The 15104-nt window shown below is 41.3% G+C and overlaps 1 protein-coding gene across 4 annotated transcripts in view; it reads left to right on the top strand.

The window, feature by feature from the left end:
* The first annotated feature begins 83 nt into the window (after positions 1-83).
* The window catches only part of cicb (capicua transcriptional repressor b), a 63000-nt gene continuing 47979 nt past the window's right edge, over positions 84-15104 (top strand). For 2 of the 4 annotated variants that reach the window (XM_088326763.1, XM_088326766.1), the window contains exons 1-2: positions 85-294; positions 11177-14803. In XM_088326763.1, coding sequence (XP_088182889.1) covers positions 11266-14803 — 3538 coding nt within the window. In that variant the 5' untranslated portion in view covers positions 85-294; positions 11177-11265. Of the gene's footprint in view, positions 295-11176; positions 14804-15104 lie in introns of all 4 variants that reach the window. The other 2 variants (XM_088326764.1, XM_088326765.1) reach the window with 2 other exon arrangements.

Genomic DNA, 15104 nt, shown 5'->3' on the forward strand with positions numbered 1-15104 from the left:
TGGCCGCCCCGACCAGCTGTTAGTGGTTCATTCACCATTTTGTGAGTGTAGTGGAAAAGACGAGAGATACTTTAGCGTATTGCCCCCCCTCCTCATCGGAGTTTTAGTCCGGGGGCTTTTGCGGATGTTTAACGGCAGGAAAAGTATCTCATCCCGGGGGCATCGAGGGTCTTTGCAACCGACAGCCGTGGAGATGTTCTCGAATACAGTGCAGGCTGCTGAATAAGACCATAAATCTTTTTTTTTCCCCTTTTTTTTACATTCCCTGTGGAAGAGGAGTAAAAATCAGCACGGGTGAGTGCAAACTTTATTTAAATTTCAAAATATTATTTTAAATTTTATTTTAGTTTTTTCAGTCATTGGGTTGTTGTGCTCGGAAAAACGAGGAGTGCTCACGTGCACGCGCACCCACGTACACACTACACAACATGCTTTAAAACTTTCTTCACAACGACAAAGGAGGAATAAAAATGACATTGTGCGCAATAAATTACACATTTCCCCCTTTATTACTATATAACAGCGGATTCTCGCTACTTTATTTTTTAACGGGTTTTCCGTGTTGGCGTCGACAAAAACACGTCGACCTCTTTCCGCGGCAATGCGGTCGGAATTCAACCTCTATGCGACGTGACGGTTTTAAAAAAATGATCATTTATTAATATTTGAAGTTTTTTTGGATGAGGAAAGCGAATAAAACGAGTGTTTTAACGTCGTCATCGTTGTTGTGTAGTAGTAGTAAGTCGTGCGTACTACGAGGGCTTGTCAAGCGAGCAGCTTTCACTAAGCTAGCTAACATTTTTCCCGTGTTGTCAAAGAGTGATAAAAACAATTTTATAAACAATAACTAGCGACTTTCTTGTTTTAAAGAGGTTAGGAATGAAGCTTGTCTTGTTGCCATTCCCTAAAACCACGTCACTTGACTTGTTTTTTTTTAAGGTCTTGTTTACGAGCTGGCCTTTGAATCATAGACATGATGATAGTACTACCTCCACAATCTAAATATTGACTTTTTTTTCTCGCACTGCAAAGGAAAGATCACAGCTAATGTTTTGCACGTTTTTGTAATACAGTCGAACCCCGCGTTACGACATTTTGATGTGGGGGTTGCAAAGTGAAATTGCCTTACAGCGGGGGATTAAAAAACAACGCTAATTAGCTCATGCATTCCAAACCCCCGGTATCCGAGTTAAGGAACATTAAAATAAAGAAGTAGTATATATTAACTATTATGAGTTTCATACGTGCATAATATTAAGTAACATGCCGGTAAAGGAGAAATTAAATCTATATTTAGTGTGATGTGACTTGACTGATTTGACTTGACATGTCCAAATAGATTTCCTAATCGCCTCTTCATTATTAACATTGGAGTAGACCCCGGGATACGACATGAATCAGTTCTGAGGTGGGGATAGCAAAGTGAAATAATCGTATAGCGGGGCAAAGAAACCTGTAGTGATAACTTAATGCTCTCTAAACCCCTGGTATCCACGGTAAAACATTAAAATGGATATAGTAAGTAGTACTCATGTGTAACATACATACACGTGACTCAATAACATACGCGTAAAGCAGAAATTACATTCTATTCACTTTTGGTGTGACTTGAGCTGGTCGAGTGGAGTAGCGGCTGGGTGCAGAATGGGGAGGGGGAATGTAAAGGTCGGTTAAAAATGAAACTAATTTTAAAATGTATACTTCGGTGAAACACATGTATACTCAAATATTTGCAAGAATCGTCATGCTCTAAATGATCTAGTCGCCATTTTATTTAATAATAGAGTAAACCCTGGGATATGACAGTTCTGAGATGGGGATCTCAAAGTGAAAATTGCCATGTGGGGCTAATGAGGCAAACAAACCTAGGCTGATTATCTATGCCTTCCAAATCCCTGGTACCCGCAGTAAAAACATTAAAATAACAACATAGTATAATAGATAAGTAACATGAAAATGAGTAATTACATTTTATTTAGCTTTGGTTTAACGTGACTTGAGCTGGTTGACTAGAGTAGCGGGTGGATCCAGTGGATGACTGGTAATGTCCGTGCAACTTAGTGGGGGCAGTGGCTAGTGTGCCTTCTTTATATTTCTTGATAATCGTGACCATCTTTTCCATGGTTACGATTTTTTTGCTTCACCTTTTAGCATCACTGCAAGCGTTGGACCCGTAGCAAATAAATACAGTACTAAAGAGTATCTCCAACTTATAAAATCTTAAGAAAAATAGAAGATTCTAAAGTGAAAAAAAACATTGTGGTAGGTATTTCACTCAATAGCATATCAGTATGTTCATGATTGTATGACAACCACCAATAGCAGACCAGCATTATATATGCCCCGACCAAAATGGACAGGCTGTACATGTAACTCGTCATATGCATGCAAAATAATTTGTTATTTAACCGTGAAATTGTGGAAAATGCCGCAATAGGGGGCCCCCAAACATCGTATTCAAAACCATAAGGTGAAACTTATCGCAAGTCTGGGAACGCCATATCCTAGGGTTCTACTGTAGCTTCTTGCCGGGACCTTGATGTCTTCTGCAACTGGCATCAACTGTAACCAAAATGAAGACATCCTAGAGGGCAACCTCATCAGGACCCCCGTGAGCATTTCAATTCCCCCGAACGCCCGAAACATAAAAAAACTGAACATTCGCCGTGTCATATTTTGTCACGGGGGCGTCTTGCTCTCTGCTGTCGTGACCCATTTTAAGGCTAAAGCTGTCCCCACACATCCACTATGAGGGAAAATCCAAAACGCTACAAGATGCCACAAATGAGATCCTTTTTTTCAAAATAAATAATCTCACAGGTTGACAAAAATGATCATAATCTGCACACACTGCCTGAAAAGACGTCTAAAATACCTCCAAACGACAGCAGGGTCATCATCCAGAGGACGTCTTTTTTTGTTTGAAAGTAAAAATGAAAAAGCGTCTCAGAAATGAATGTGTTAGTCAATAAAAAGCTGTTTTATTTGAGCTCAATATGAGCACATGTTGAAAGCGTATTTTCCAAAAAAGAGGCAGTGTGCGAGAGACTTCCTAATGTGTGTGTAAAGTTGAGCAGCATTGATACGACGCAGAGGTTGCATTGTTTGACCATTGAAACAGCGTCTAAACTGTTTTCTCTGCTCAAGACAAAAACATTTCCCCCCATATACATATTGTGTCAATCTTTTCACCTTCGAATTATACAAAATAAAAAGTGAATGATTAGTGCACCCTTGGAAAATGTGTTTCAAGGAAAACACTAAATTTAATGCAATAATATTATTATTCTATTGTCATTATCTTCTCTTATCTTTATAAATTAAATTTTCATTTTTTAAATTAAATACTGAAGCCCAAAAAGAAGCTTTACTAATGCAATAGATGTTATGCAAAATAATATTTTTAATATGTCAGGAACAAATGTAAATACTCTTTTTTCCTATTTGCTCAAATCCGACATGGTGCTGAAGTCCTATTTAACAAGAAAATATTTCAAAAAGTCTTAATCTTTTATTCTTCAATTTAATTTTCAAAAAACACACCTAAAAATGAATTTGCAGAATAAAATCGTAATAATTAAATGTTTAAAAAAACAAAAAACAAGTAATAGCTGTTGGATCGGACTACAGTTAGCATAGTTAGCATAGCAAAATGGACATTAGATATATCATCAATTTACATATGAATACCAACATAAAGTTTTTTTTTGTTTTGTTTTTACGAATTGTCCAAATACAAATTTAATAATTAAATGAAAAAAAAAACAATGTAAATTATTGGACCAATAAATCAGTGTGAAAAGGGGAAATTGGCCAATAAAAGAAATTATAATTTATTAAAAACCAAAAATGCAAAGAAACATTTACAGAATCCGACTGCTATGTTAGCATAACACAACCCACATTAAAATTATCATCACTTTTTTAAAATGTTAAAACTACAAGCTTGAGAAAAATCAAATAGCAGAATAAGAATTAAATGTTTAAAATTCTTAATAAACAGCTATTGCACTTGATTAATGTGTTAGTGTAGCTTGCATAGAACAAATCACATAGTATTTATCATCACTTTATTTCTTAGCTCAAAAAGCTTGGGGGGGTGATAATTAAATGGTTGTTTTTTCCTAATAAATAGCTATAAAACTTGTCTACCGTGTTGGAACCAAATGGCAGAATAAGGACATAATCATTAGAAAAAAAAATCCTAATCAACAATTATTAAGGTTTGACTTCTGTGTAAGCATAGTTAACGGAGCACAATTACCATTATATATAAAAGACACTACAGCATATCACTTTATTTACATGTACACAAAAAATGAAAAACACAGCCACGGAGTAAATTCTTTGGACGCTCACTGAGCTTCTTTGAGGTTTCCCCTGCCTACATCTCGGCAAGCGTATATTTAAATGTAAAACAAGCCTTTTATGCATTAATTATCCTATATTTCTTCCATCAGTGGCTTCACGAGTCACGCCCGGAATTTCTCGCTCGAGTGAACGAGAACGAAGCTCCCCGTTTTTAATTTTTTATTTTGTGAACCGAGGAGAGTATGGTGCTTTTTACTGGAAATCTTTAGGTTACCCCGAAATAATTTCCAGTGGGGAAAAATAGGTCCAGAAGCTGGGATGACCCCTAAACTCTTGTGTTAGAAAAGAATAACAGCAGACACGGACTCGAGCATGACTGATACGTTTTTCCGAAGGGAAGATTCCGAGGAGCGATCGGTCAGAAGAAAGCTGCGGACTCTCTCGATTTTCTCTTCTTGACTCGTTTTGAAAATTAGCTGTAAATAGACAATCTGAAAAGAAAACATACACAGTAGACCCCGGGATACAGCGACCTCGCCTTACAACGTTTTCGCTTTACAGTGTGGGGTAATATGTTTTTCTGTTCACCGTGTTTTCCTCACTATATGACATCAACAACAAAAGTTTTTTGTGTGCCTGAAATTCCTGAATACCTTTCCACGTTTTTCATTACAAGGTGGAATGGGGCTCTTTTTAGGCACCTCGTTACAGAATTTACCGTACTATATCACAGTAACAACAATATTTTTTCATGATACCAAAAATATTGGAGTGTTTGGGCATAAAACAAGTAATGACTCTTAAGACGTTTTTCTTTTATTGGTCCACGTTATATAAATGGCTGGTTTGCTGTTGGGGATGCATCACGGCATCATGGAAATACTGCTATGCTGCTGGCTGAACTACCTCCCACAATGCATTTCTCTTCATTCAGCTCAGAATCTTGTGTGCTGTGATACAATACTGTATTTGTTTGTATTGCTTGTATTTGCTATGGATCCTGACTTGTTTTTGCAGTGATGCTAAAGGGAGAAGCAAAAATGAGAATCATGTAAACGAAGCTTGCCCTAATAAAAAAAACAGAAAACACACGATTAGCTTCCCTCGCTAAGTTGCAAAGCCACTAGCCATTAACAATCGAACAATGATCAAAATTAAAAGGGCGATAAAGCAAAGGAAATATTTTAAGGGCATTACAATCCTCACAAGTGGAAGTTTCAAAATCGGTTTCTTTTTGCATCTGTATTTTTGTTCTGTTTCAATTGACGATGGGTCAACGCATGGGGCTAACGAATATAGCTGAAATCAATCCAGCATTGAAAAAAAATCATCAAAACTATATCATTTTGTATTATTAATATTTTCTTACAGTACTAATCAGCGTTAATACATTATCGTTTTAGTCGTCCCCTCTCCTCTCTGCTTCCACCTGCTACTACACTATACCAGCTCATGTCGTGTCACACCATAAGTAAATGAAATGTAATTTTTCGTTTACATGAATATTCATTTAGAATATTATTCAATCATAATCACTTATAATACACTTAAGAAGTACTTACTATATATTATTTAGATATGTTATTGCTTTTTGGGGTACCGGGGGTTCACAGCTAATTACCATAGATTTTTATACCCAGCTGGACAGCAGTTTCACTTTGCAATCTCACATCACAACAGATTAATATCATATCAGGAGTGAATTATATGTTGATGTCTTCAAACTGCATTATGCAAATGGTTAAATAATACAGCTGTAATTATAAACTACGCTCGTTAAAATCTTTGTTTCTGATTAATGAGGTCAAAGAGGCCCTTTTTGATGGTCTTTTCAGATGAACGGGATTAGTACTTGATGTGTGTTGCCTTTTACGTCGTCTTTGGCAACAAGGTCACCTTATGCAAATGTGTGTATGCACTGAGTGTATAGTTTGTCGCATTTTGTAATTGTAAGCAGCCGTGCATCGCAACATGTTTGGATTTGATTACACTGAAAACGTGCTTTCTTGTTTGGCAGTCTTGCCGAATATTTTTTTATTTTATTTCACTTCGGGAACGTTTAGTAGAAGAGTGGGAAACGCTCAAAAAGTGTCCGTTGGGGAGCGTGAAAAAGACCGTGGAAATTCCCACCGACTACTTTTAACAAACATCCGCACAACATCAACTCTACCTCCCAGTCACGCACTCGTGTTGTGGGGTGACCTCAGTGAGGGCCGCCGCCAGCTCCTTTCCCTTGCTGATGGAAGGCAAAAGAAACTCTTTGTTATTTCCACGTTGGCTTTGAAAAAAAAGGTGGAAAGTAGCGTGAGAAAAAGACATTCCTTCGCGAGAAACCGGTGACGTTTAGCGTGAGACTCGATGCTTTTGTGTGTATGTTTGTGGAATTACTTTCTTTTTGCTACATTGTATCAAAAAGTCGTCTCCCCTTTCAATATATACAAATATAGTAAACCCCTGGGATATGCAGTCTGTTATTTGGTGGGGATTGCAGAGGGAAATTAATGTATAGCGAGGGATAGAAACCTATGGGAAATAGGTTCAAACAACCAGTACCCTAAATCAAAATAAATAAAATAGTATTAAGCAAATACTACTTATGTATAATTTACATGCATGTGATTAAAAAAGGGAAGCACGGCGGCGCAGTGATTACCGCATCTGCGGCACATTTCTGAGGTCATGAGATCATGTTCTCCCTTGCGTGGGTTTCCTCCGGGCATTCTGGTTTCCTCCCATATTCCAAACACATGCATTTCAGGTTAATTCGCTGGTCCAAATTGTCCCTAGGTGTGAATGAGCAAGTGAGTTGTCTGTATCTGTGTGCCCTGCGACTGGCTGGCAGCCGGTTCAGGGTTTCCCCTGCCCGCTACCCGAAGATAGCTGGGATGGGCTCCAGCACCCCCGCAACCCTACTGAGGATAAGCGGTGCAGATAATGGATGGATGGATGGTTAATTAAATATCATTTTAAATACTGCATATTTAGAAATACAAAAAATCGACAACAATTGATAATTTTATGCCGTAATTGCTTGGGCATAGTTGGGATTTCACAATTTTGACTTATAAATAAAATTACGATTACTAGCATTATAACTTCATCCTGGTAGGATTGTTATATCATTATATATCATTTTATAACACTGTGATTCTCTTCTCATTATATGACACATTTTCAAAACAGTACAAAATCCTTGTAATGTCATGACAGACTTTTAATGAAATCAGAACTGTAATTACTATATGTAATTTGTGATGGGCGCAAATTTATTTCCAGTAGACCCCCGAGAAACAACATAAATCTGTTCTATGGTGGGGTTTGCAAATCGAAATATCCATGTAGCAAGGTAGCAGGGTATAAAAAACTTATGGGAATTAGTTTCGAACCCCCACTATTCCAGATAAAAACAAATATTACTTATATGTAATATACATGCATATGATTACATAACATTATAAACAAATATACATGTAAAGGAAAAATGAAATCTTATTTACCTATGGTGTGACATGACCTGAGCTGGTAAAGCAGAGTAGTGGGTGGTTGCAGAGGCAAAGGTGACAAACGATTAAAATCGAAACTGATTTTAGGACCTTCAATTGCGAGGATTGTCATGACGAGGCACTCCATGATAAACATGTTTTATTGCAGCCTTTGTTTCCATTGTTATCATGGTTTTTCTTCTCTCTTTAGCATCAGTGCAAACCTTCAGACAATATCGAATAAATACAGTACAAAAAAATACAGTATCATATCACAGACTCGCTAAGTCTTTAAGAAGAACAATAAGTTCTAAACTGGATGAAGATACGTAAAGGCATTTTAAGAGGTAGTTCAGCCGGTGGCATTTCTGCATTTTTATGGTTCCGTGATGCAAATCAATAGCATATCGGCATTGGATATGGCATAAACCAAGAGCAGACTGGTATATTTTTGACACACAGGCGCTGCCCTACTTCCAAACGATCGTTCGTAAGTTTAATTTGTTGTGCTATATTTTGTATGGAATGTATGTTTAAGGTTCATATAAGTATGTTTAAGGCTTGTATAAGTAACCTGTATTGTTTTGTACCAAAAATAATAATTTCATAAAATAATATGCTCTATAAAGATAAATAAAGTTGAGTTTAACTTCCTTTTGGAAGATAGGCTTCAAGAGGTCCACCGTGGTAAAGAGTGGATGAAAAAGAAGCATTCCAACCATTTTCTCAACCACATCAAGCTTTCTTATTCCACTTTCAACGGCTTGCCTCTTCTTTACACTTTACATCAACCATATTGAATGGATGCACGAGATATTAAACAATAAAAATGTCAAAGCTCTTAGCACGCTGGAGATACAGTATAGAATGTTTACACACGAACTAGGAAGAGGAAGCGGATTTCTTCTTCGGGTGGATGGCGGGTGACCTCTCGCAGCGCCACACGCCGGTAGCGGTGGAAAGAAGCACTATAGTAATGTCCTGTACTCATAGAAAGGTGCACACTATACAAACTTAGATAGTTTTCGACATCCCGTAAAAAATGTTCGTATCTACTGTTTTTCGTAAGACGATTGGTCGTAAATAGGGGGGCGTCTGTAATTTGTTATACCCGCAAATACTATATGGTGTCATATGGTAAGGAAAATGCCATAAAGAGGGGCCAAAAACATCTTATTCCACACTGCAAAGTAAAAACATCGTAAAGTGGGGGGGCGTATTCTGGGGGTCTACTGTACATGTCATACAACAAGAAAATGTCCCTGAATATATTGTATATTCCTGTAAGTAATAGTTGGTCATAATTTGTTATGGAAAACCCACATCTCATACAAATAAAATGTCCAAAATCCTTTCAGTCACAAATAAAACAAAGCAATGCCTTTTTTATAATAATCACGTATTTTATATTGTTCCTTAGCTTTCACAAGTCTACCCTATTTTGTTAAAGTATGTATTAATTAAGTGTTATTGTTTCTGATTTTTTTGATCGCCAATACAGATTCTTGATTCGATACCATGGGTATGCATTAGCAAATATATATATTTTTCTAATATGTATTTATTAATACATACAGTATACACTTAGACAGATGAGCATATTTTATTTTTGTAAATTCCTAAACCCCCCAAAAAATGTCCGCCCTCAAAAAAGTGCATAAACAGGTGACTTTCGATAATATTCTACAAACACAAAATTATTCAAAGTACAATCTTGAGAATAGTTATTCTTAATTAAGACATAAAAAATGTGAAGTATTAATTTTAGGTGGCTTCACGGACAGATAGAAGTATTTGCGCAAAACCAGAACTTCAGCGTGGGCCGTGGTAAAAGCAGTGATTGGGTTACTTAAATAAATGCAGCCGGACGACCTTGAACGTCCTTTTTCTTTCGTTTTCCCAAACGGGTGCATATGGCGCAGGGAAGCTTTTATGAGTGCAGTTTATAAATCCTCAACACTAGCCGACACGCTGCAAAGCTGTAAATGTCAAATGTTCAACCATGCCAATTATTACGTTTTGGACTGAGTGGCACAGTGGGTGCATGTGGTGAGCCTCAAAGGTTCCAGGTTCAAATCTCGGCTGTGTGGAGTTTGTGCAGTTTTTCTCCAATCTTTTTAGATGATTTTCGATTGAATTCGAAGAAGTGGGTGTCCTGCATGGTATTAGATTTGGACAAAAAACAGTTTCTCATCTGGTAAACCAAGTGTATACAAAAACAACTTTGGGGACGCCTTCAAATACTTGATTTAGAACCAATCACTCTAAAAGGGAAACACATTTTTACGACTTATAAAAAAGAGATCTGTAATTGGTTTTTACCTGTCCCTTTAGCAACTGTGACGCGGTTCCCATTCAGTGGAAAAATATTCATATTAGAACAGGGATACGACAATATTGTGTACATTTGCTGTATAGCTGTACGGGAATTACCTCTTGTGTTCTGAACCCCCGCTACCCGAGAAAAAATTGAACTAATGAAATAGTAAATAGTAAATACTGACTTGAGCTGATAAAGTGGAGTAGCAGGTGGATGCAGGGGAAGGGGAGATGACCAGCGCGGATTAAAAATGAATCAAATTTCAAAACTTCCTCTTGTGAGGATTATCATGCCTTTACGAGATTTCCTTGCTTTCAATTAATATTCCCGATGGTCAATAGGAATTACGCAAGGTTAGCGATACTTGCGGCCTTTCTTATTTCTTGATAATTGCAAGCTTCATTTACATTTTAATCATGTTTTGCTTCTCCATTTAGCATCACTGCAAAATAGAGTAAGCCTTTATGAAGCACACGAGATTCTTAACCAAATGAAAATGGAAAGGGGCATGGTGGGAGGTAGTTCAGCCAATTGCCTATTGGCATTTTATTTGACATCAACCAATTGCAGACAGGCATCTTAGAGATGTAACCATGTCATCAAAAACACTGCATCGTTTGAATTATGTACGCTTTTGGCCAACATAATAATTTGTTGTTGATGTCGTATTGTGGCCAAAATGCCGTAAAGACGTATCGGAAAAAAATCGCATTTCACAACATTAACTTAAAATTTCGTTAGGTGACGAAGCAGGATCCAGGGGTTCTGGTTTAATTCATATTCACCCAAACACAATTAATAGTGGTAGTACATTGTACATCTGCCATAAAGGATAATCGTAAAGGCCGGAGTAAGGGCCCATGTCGAAAATGGATACACAAAAAGACAGATTGCCCTTGTTTATATTGACCTTGTGATAACCTGGTGACCAACCCAGGATATATTTTGCCTCTCAACCACAATTAGCTGGGAACATCCACCTCCCTGGGTGTCCTGAACCGGATACGCAGCAGAAAAGGGATGTACGCATCAAGATATTAATGTGTCCCTCTTTCCCTTCTAGCTCTACAATACCGAGAAGAAGCCCAAGAAAGAAGTGCCTTAAAAGGAGAGACTGAGAGAAAGGTGGAACTTTGCACATACAAAATAGAAATGAGTCCGCTAAAGAAGCAACGGGGAAGATCGCCGTTATCATCCCGAGGACGAGGAGGGCGAAGGAAAGCAGGCGCCAAGCCTCCTCAAGGAAAAGACCCCAAAAGAGTAAAGCGGGAATCACTCGACAAAACCCCACAGAGCACACCCAGCACTTTCACCGAAAAGAACCCTCTTGCAATGGGTGACCTTAAGAAGGATGCGACCGCAGACAACGATATCCTCAGGAGAGGAAAGTCGACCGGGCCTAAGAAACTGCTCGGGTCGACCGATAAGGACGAGGCAAAGACAGTAAATGATGTCACGGCTAGCCAAACCGCCCATTCCGTAGCATCCCCTACCTCTCCCACGATCACGCCGTCACTGGCAGGCAACCAAAATCCTGTCTCAATTTCGGTGTCCAGCAGAAAAACAGCCACATTCAAGGCTCGCGTTCCCAAGAAGAAATACACTTATGAGCACTTTGCCAATAACGTTATTCCTCCTACCACCCTTCCTACCTCCAGCCTTGCACCTACAGGCACCACTTCCTGCACTAGCAAAATCGGTGACAGTGTTAATCTAAATAACTGCATTATTCTTGACACAAATATAGATGCTAGTATAAATGCTACAAAAAATAGCATTGCTGATAATAGTGTAAATAGAAGTAACACGTGCTCAGGTAATCAGTCATTAGTTCACAAGGTGAACAATAAAGCCACAGACGATAGTGCCAGGACAGTAGCCTCAGTAGAAAAAGACTCCCAGATGGGAGACATGGAATCTGAGGGCGCCCCAAATTCAGTGCGCTCTTCCTCCACTGACACAGCCAGTGAACACTCTGCTGATCTAGACATCACGGAGGCAAGCGGACCAAACAATCGAAAGACTCCCGCACACATATTGAACTCGCCGCTGCCCGAGGGGGATAGTGGCAAGCTTGCTGAAGCACTCGCTAAAGGTTTGAAAAACCAGAGAGTCTTGGCTCGCTCCTTGGAGAGCACAGTAGTAGATAAGATGTTTACGAAGAGCGCCTCGTGCTCCCTTACCAGGGTTTTTAGACCTGGTGTGGTAAGGGAGGTAAGCCGACATACTGTTGAAGTGCAACTCCAAGGCAAGGACACGATTGTTAAATATCCTTTTAATGGTGGGATCACGATAACAGGGTCTGCGAACATTGTCGATTTTATTTTGGATGCACCTCCACCCGGAATGCTGCCGGTTGCGGTTAGTACCAAAGTGTGTGTACCCTTTGGCGGAGATGATGGGGGCCTTTTGCTGTACAGAGAAGGGGTCGTCTCTCAGGTGGACCCACACCCTGGGGTTTCGTTCCCCTACCAGGTTGTTCTGAGTGAAGACGAAAAGACAAGTAGTGGAGATAAAAGTAAAGCCCGAACTGTGTGGGTGTCCCGACAGAGTCTGAGACTGCTTGCCCCCGCGTGGGACATCCCGCACTTGGAGGACGGGCGGGTGCTTGAGAGGGAACGGGACAGGGAGCGAGAAGAAAGGGAGTGGAGGGAAGAGATGGAGGTTGAAAGAGAGGTGTGCCAGTTGAGTAGCGGGATGGGGATACTGGGCGCGGGTGCGAGACTCAGCCATGGATTGTCCCATCAAGGGGTTGCCGCGGGGCATCTCTATGGAAACGCACATCCTTCTCCTCATCCCGCTACTCCTAGTCGGGAGGTCGCCACCATCTACTCAGAAAGAGAGCAACCAAAACAAGTCCCAGAGGATGATGTCGAAGTATTTCGTCTTAACACTTCCAAAACAAATTCAACCACTTCACAGCACAGAAATATAATTTCCAAGTCCAGTAGCTACCACCCAACCTCACCCAACCTCTCTGTTGTGAGGGGCTTGTGCCCCCGAAAATTTTCCCCCCTCCCATCCCCCCAGCCTCTCCCTTCATCTGCCTTACTTGGTTCTGAAATGAACCACTCTGTGCCAAATCTACCTCCGACTAAGATCACTCCCAGTCAGACCCCAACACCCTTGTCCACAGGGGGGACTTCCTCTACCTCTTCTCGCTCCAGGACACCCCTCTCTTTAGCCCAGAAATACAAGAAGGGGGACGTGGTGTGCACGCAAAACGGAATTCGGAAAAAGTTTAACGGAAAACAGTGGAGGAGGCTGTGCTCCAGAGAGGGTTGCATGAAAGAGTCTCAACGTCGTGGATATTGCTCAAGACATCTGTCCATGAGGACCAAGGAAATGGAAGCGGCTGGGGGTGCGGAACGATTGGGTGGGGGCAACAGCTCAGGAACGGTCACGCCGTCGGATATGAGGGGTAGGGCGAGCAGCGAGTTTGAATGGGACGACACGTCAAGGGAGAGTAGCGAGACCAGTAGCAGAGGAGACTCCAGACCCCGATTGCTCCTACCCTCTGTTCTCCCCCACGACCTGTCGGCACGCTTTGATTTTGACGAGTGCGAGGCGGCCACTATGCTTGTGTCCCTGGGAAGCTCCCGGTCCGGCACGCCGTCATTTTCCCCCGTCTCCAACCAGTCCCCGTTCTCCCCTGCCCCCTCACCCTCGCCCTCTCCGCTGTTTGGTTTCAGGCCAGCCAATTTCTCCCCGATTACAGCTTCTCCAGTTCTCCAACACAGGCGGCACAGGCAGCCGAGTGGGACAGGAGGGTGCGGTAAACCCGCAGGGGGAGGGGAAAGAGAGAGGCACGCTTCAGGCGTCCAGTCTTCGTTCCACAGCAACCTGATGTTTACGGTCCCAATGAGCCCCAATAAACGCAAGCCAGATGCCCCCCCTCCGCCATCCCTGCATCACCACAATTACACGCCCAAGACAGAGTTGGAGCAGGGTGACCTCAACAACTCTTTCAGAGTTCTGTCCCCACAGACACCCCGATCACACACACCAACCTTCTCCAGGCCGAGAGGAGCCAATACCCCCTCCTCCAGCAGGCCTCCGTCCTCCACGGCCGCCTCCCCACCTCCTCTTCTCGTATCTCCAGCCCCTCCGTCCCCACTGACCCCTGATGGAGGGCCTCGTCGTTTGGTCCCCGTCACCCAGCAGAACTTGCGCGACTCCCCCGTCATTGTTCGCAACCCCGACGTCCCTCTGACAAAATTCACTGAGTGTCCCTTGGGAAAAAGGAGTGAAAAAGAAGGAGAGATGGAACCTCCTCTGCCTAAAGACAACACCTTAACCACTTTCACCCCACAGCCTATTACCGGACTCCAAATTCCCGTGCCCATTAACGCGGCGGCAGCCCCTGTCACCAACGGTACCATCCTGTTGCGGAGCCCAGGCCAAACCCTGCTGCTAGTGTCCCCTTCGCCGTCCTCTTTACCCACCCCTGAATTACCTACAGCCCCCCTGCAAGCCCTTTCAGTCACCGTCGGCACGACAGTCACCGGCCCGGTTCAGTGTGGCGCAGGGGGCCCTGACAATCGAGGCGTTGCCCCGGGCTTTGAGGCCGAGGTACAGCAGCCGGTCCCCTGCCACCCTTCTCCCACGGCATTGCTGCCTCTGATCCTGCCAGTGGAAAGTCTTCACCCAGCGCCGCGAAAGGATATCATCATGGGACGACCCGGCACTGGTGAGAACACTTTCATTTGTTTTGGTTCACGTGCGGTTAGAGATTTTACGGAACACAATGGATTACCGGCGGATTATAATCTATAAAAAATATGAAAATGGATGTTTAAAAAGCAAAGGGGGAGATAGTGACATTAGGGGTTGATTGTCTCTTGCAAATGTTTCCCATCAATTTCAAATTTACAAGGAGTAACATAAAATTATTACAAAGAAAGTTTATCAAAAACAATTACACAAACTGCCTTTGGTAAAACCACTTTTTTTTTTTTTTTTAATTGAATGCCATCAAAAGTACAATACTA

The sequence above is a fragment of the Urocampus carinirostris genome, chromosome 2 (genome assembly GCF_059441175.1).
Source record: "Urocampus carinirostris isolate Australia breed hairy pipefish chromosome 2, RoL_Ucar_1.0, whole genome shotgun sequence".
In the NCBI taxonomy this organism is placed as follows: domain Eukaryota; kingdom Metazoa; phylum Chordata; class Actinopteri; order Syngnathiformes; family Syngnathidae; genus Urocampus; species Urocampus carinirostris.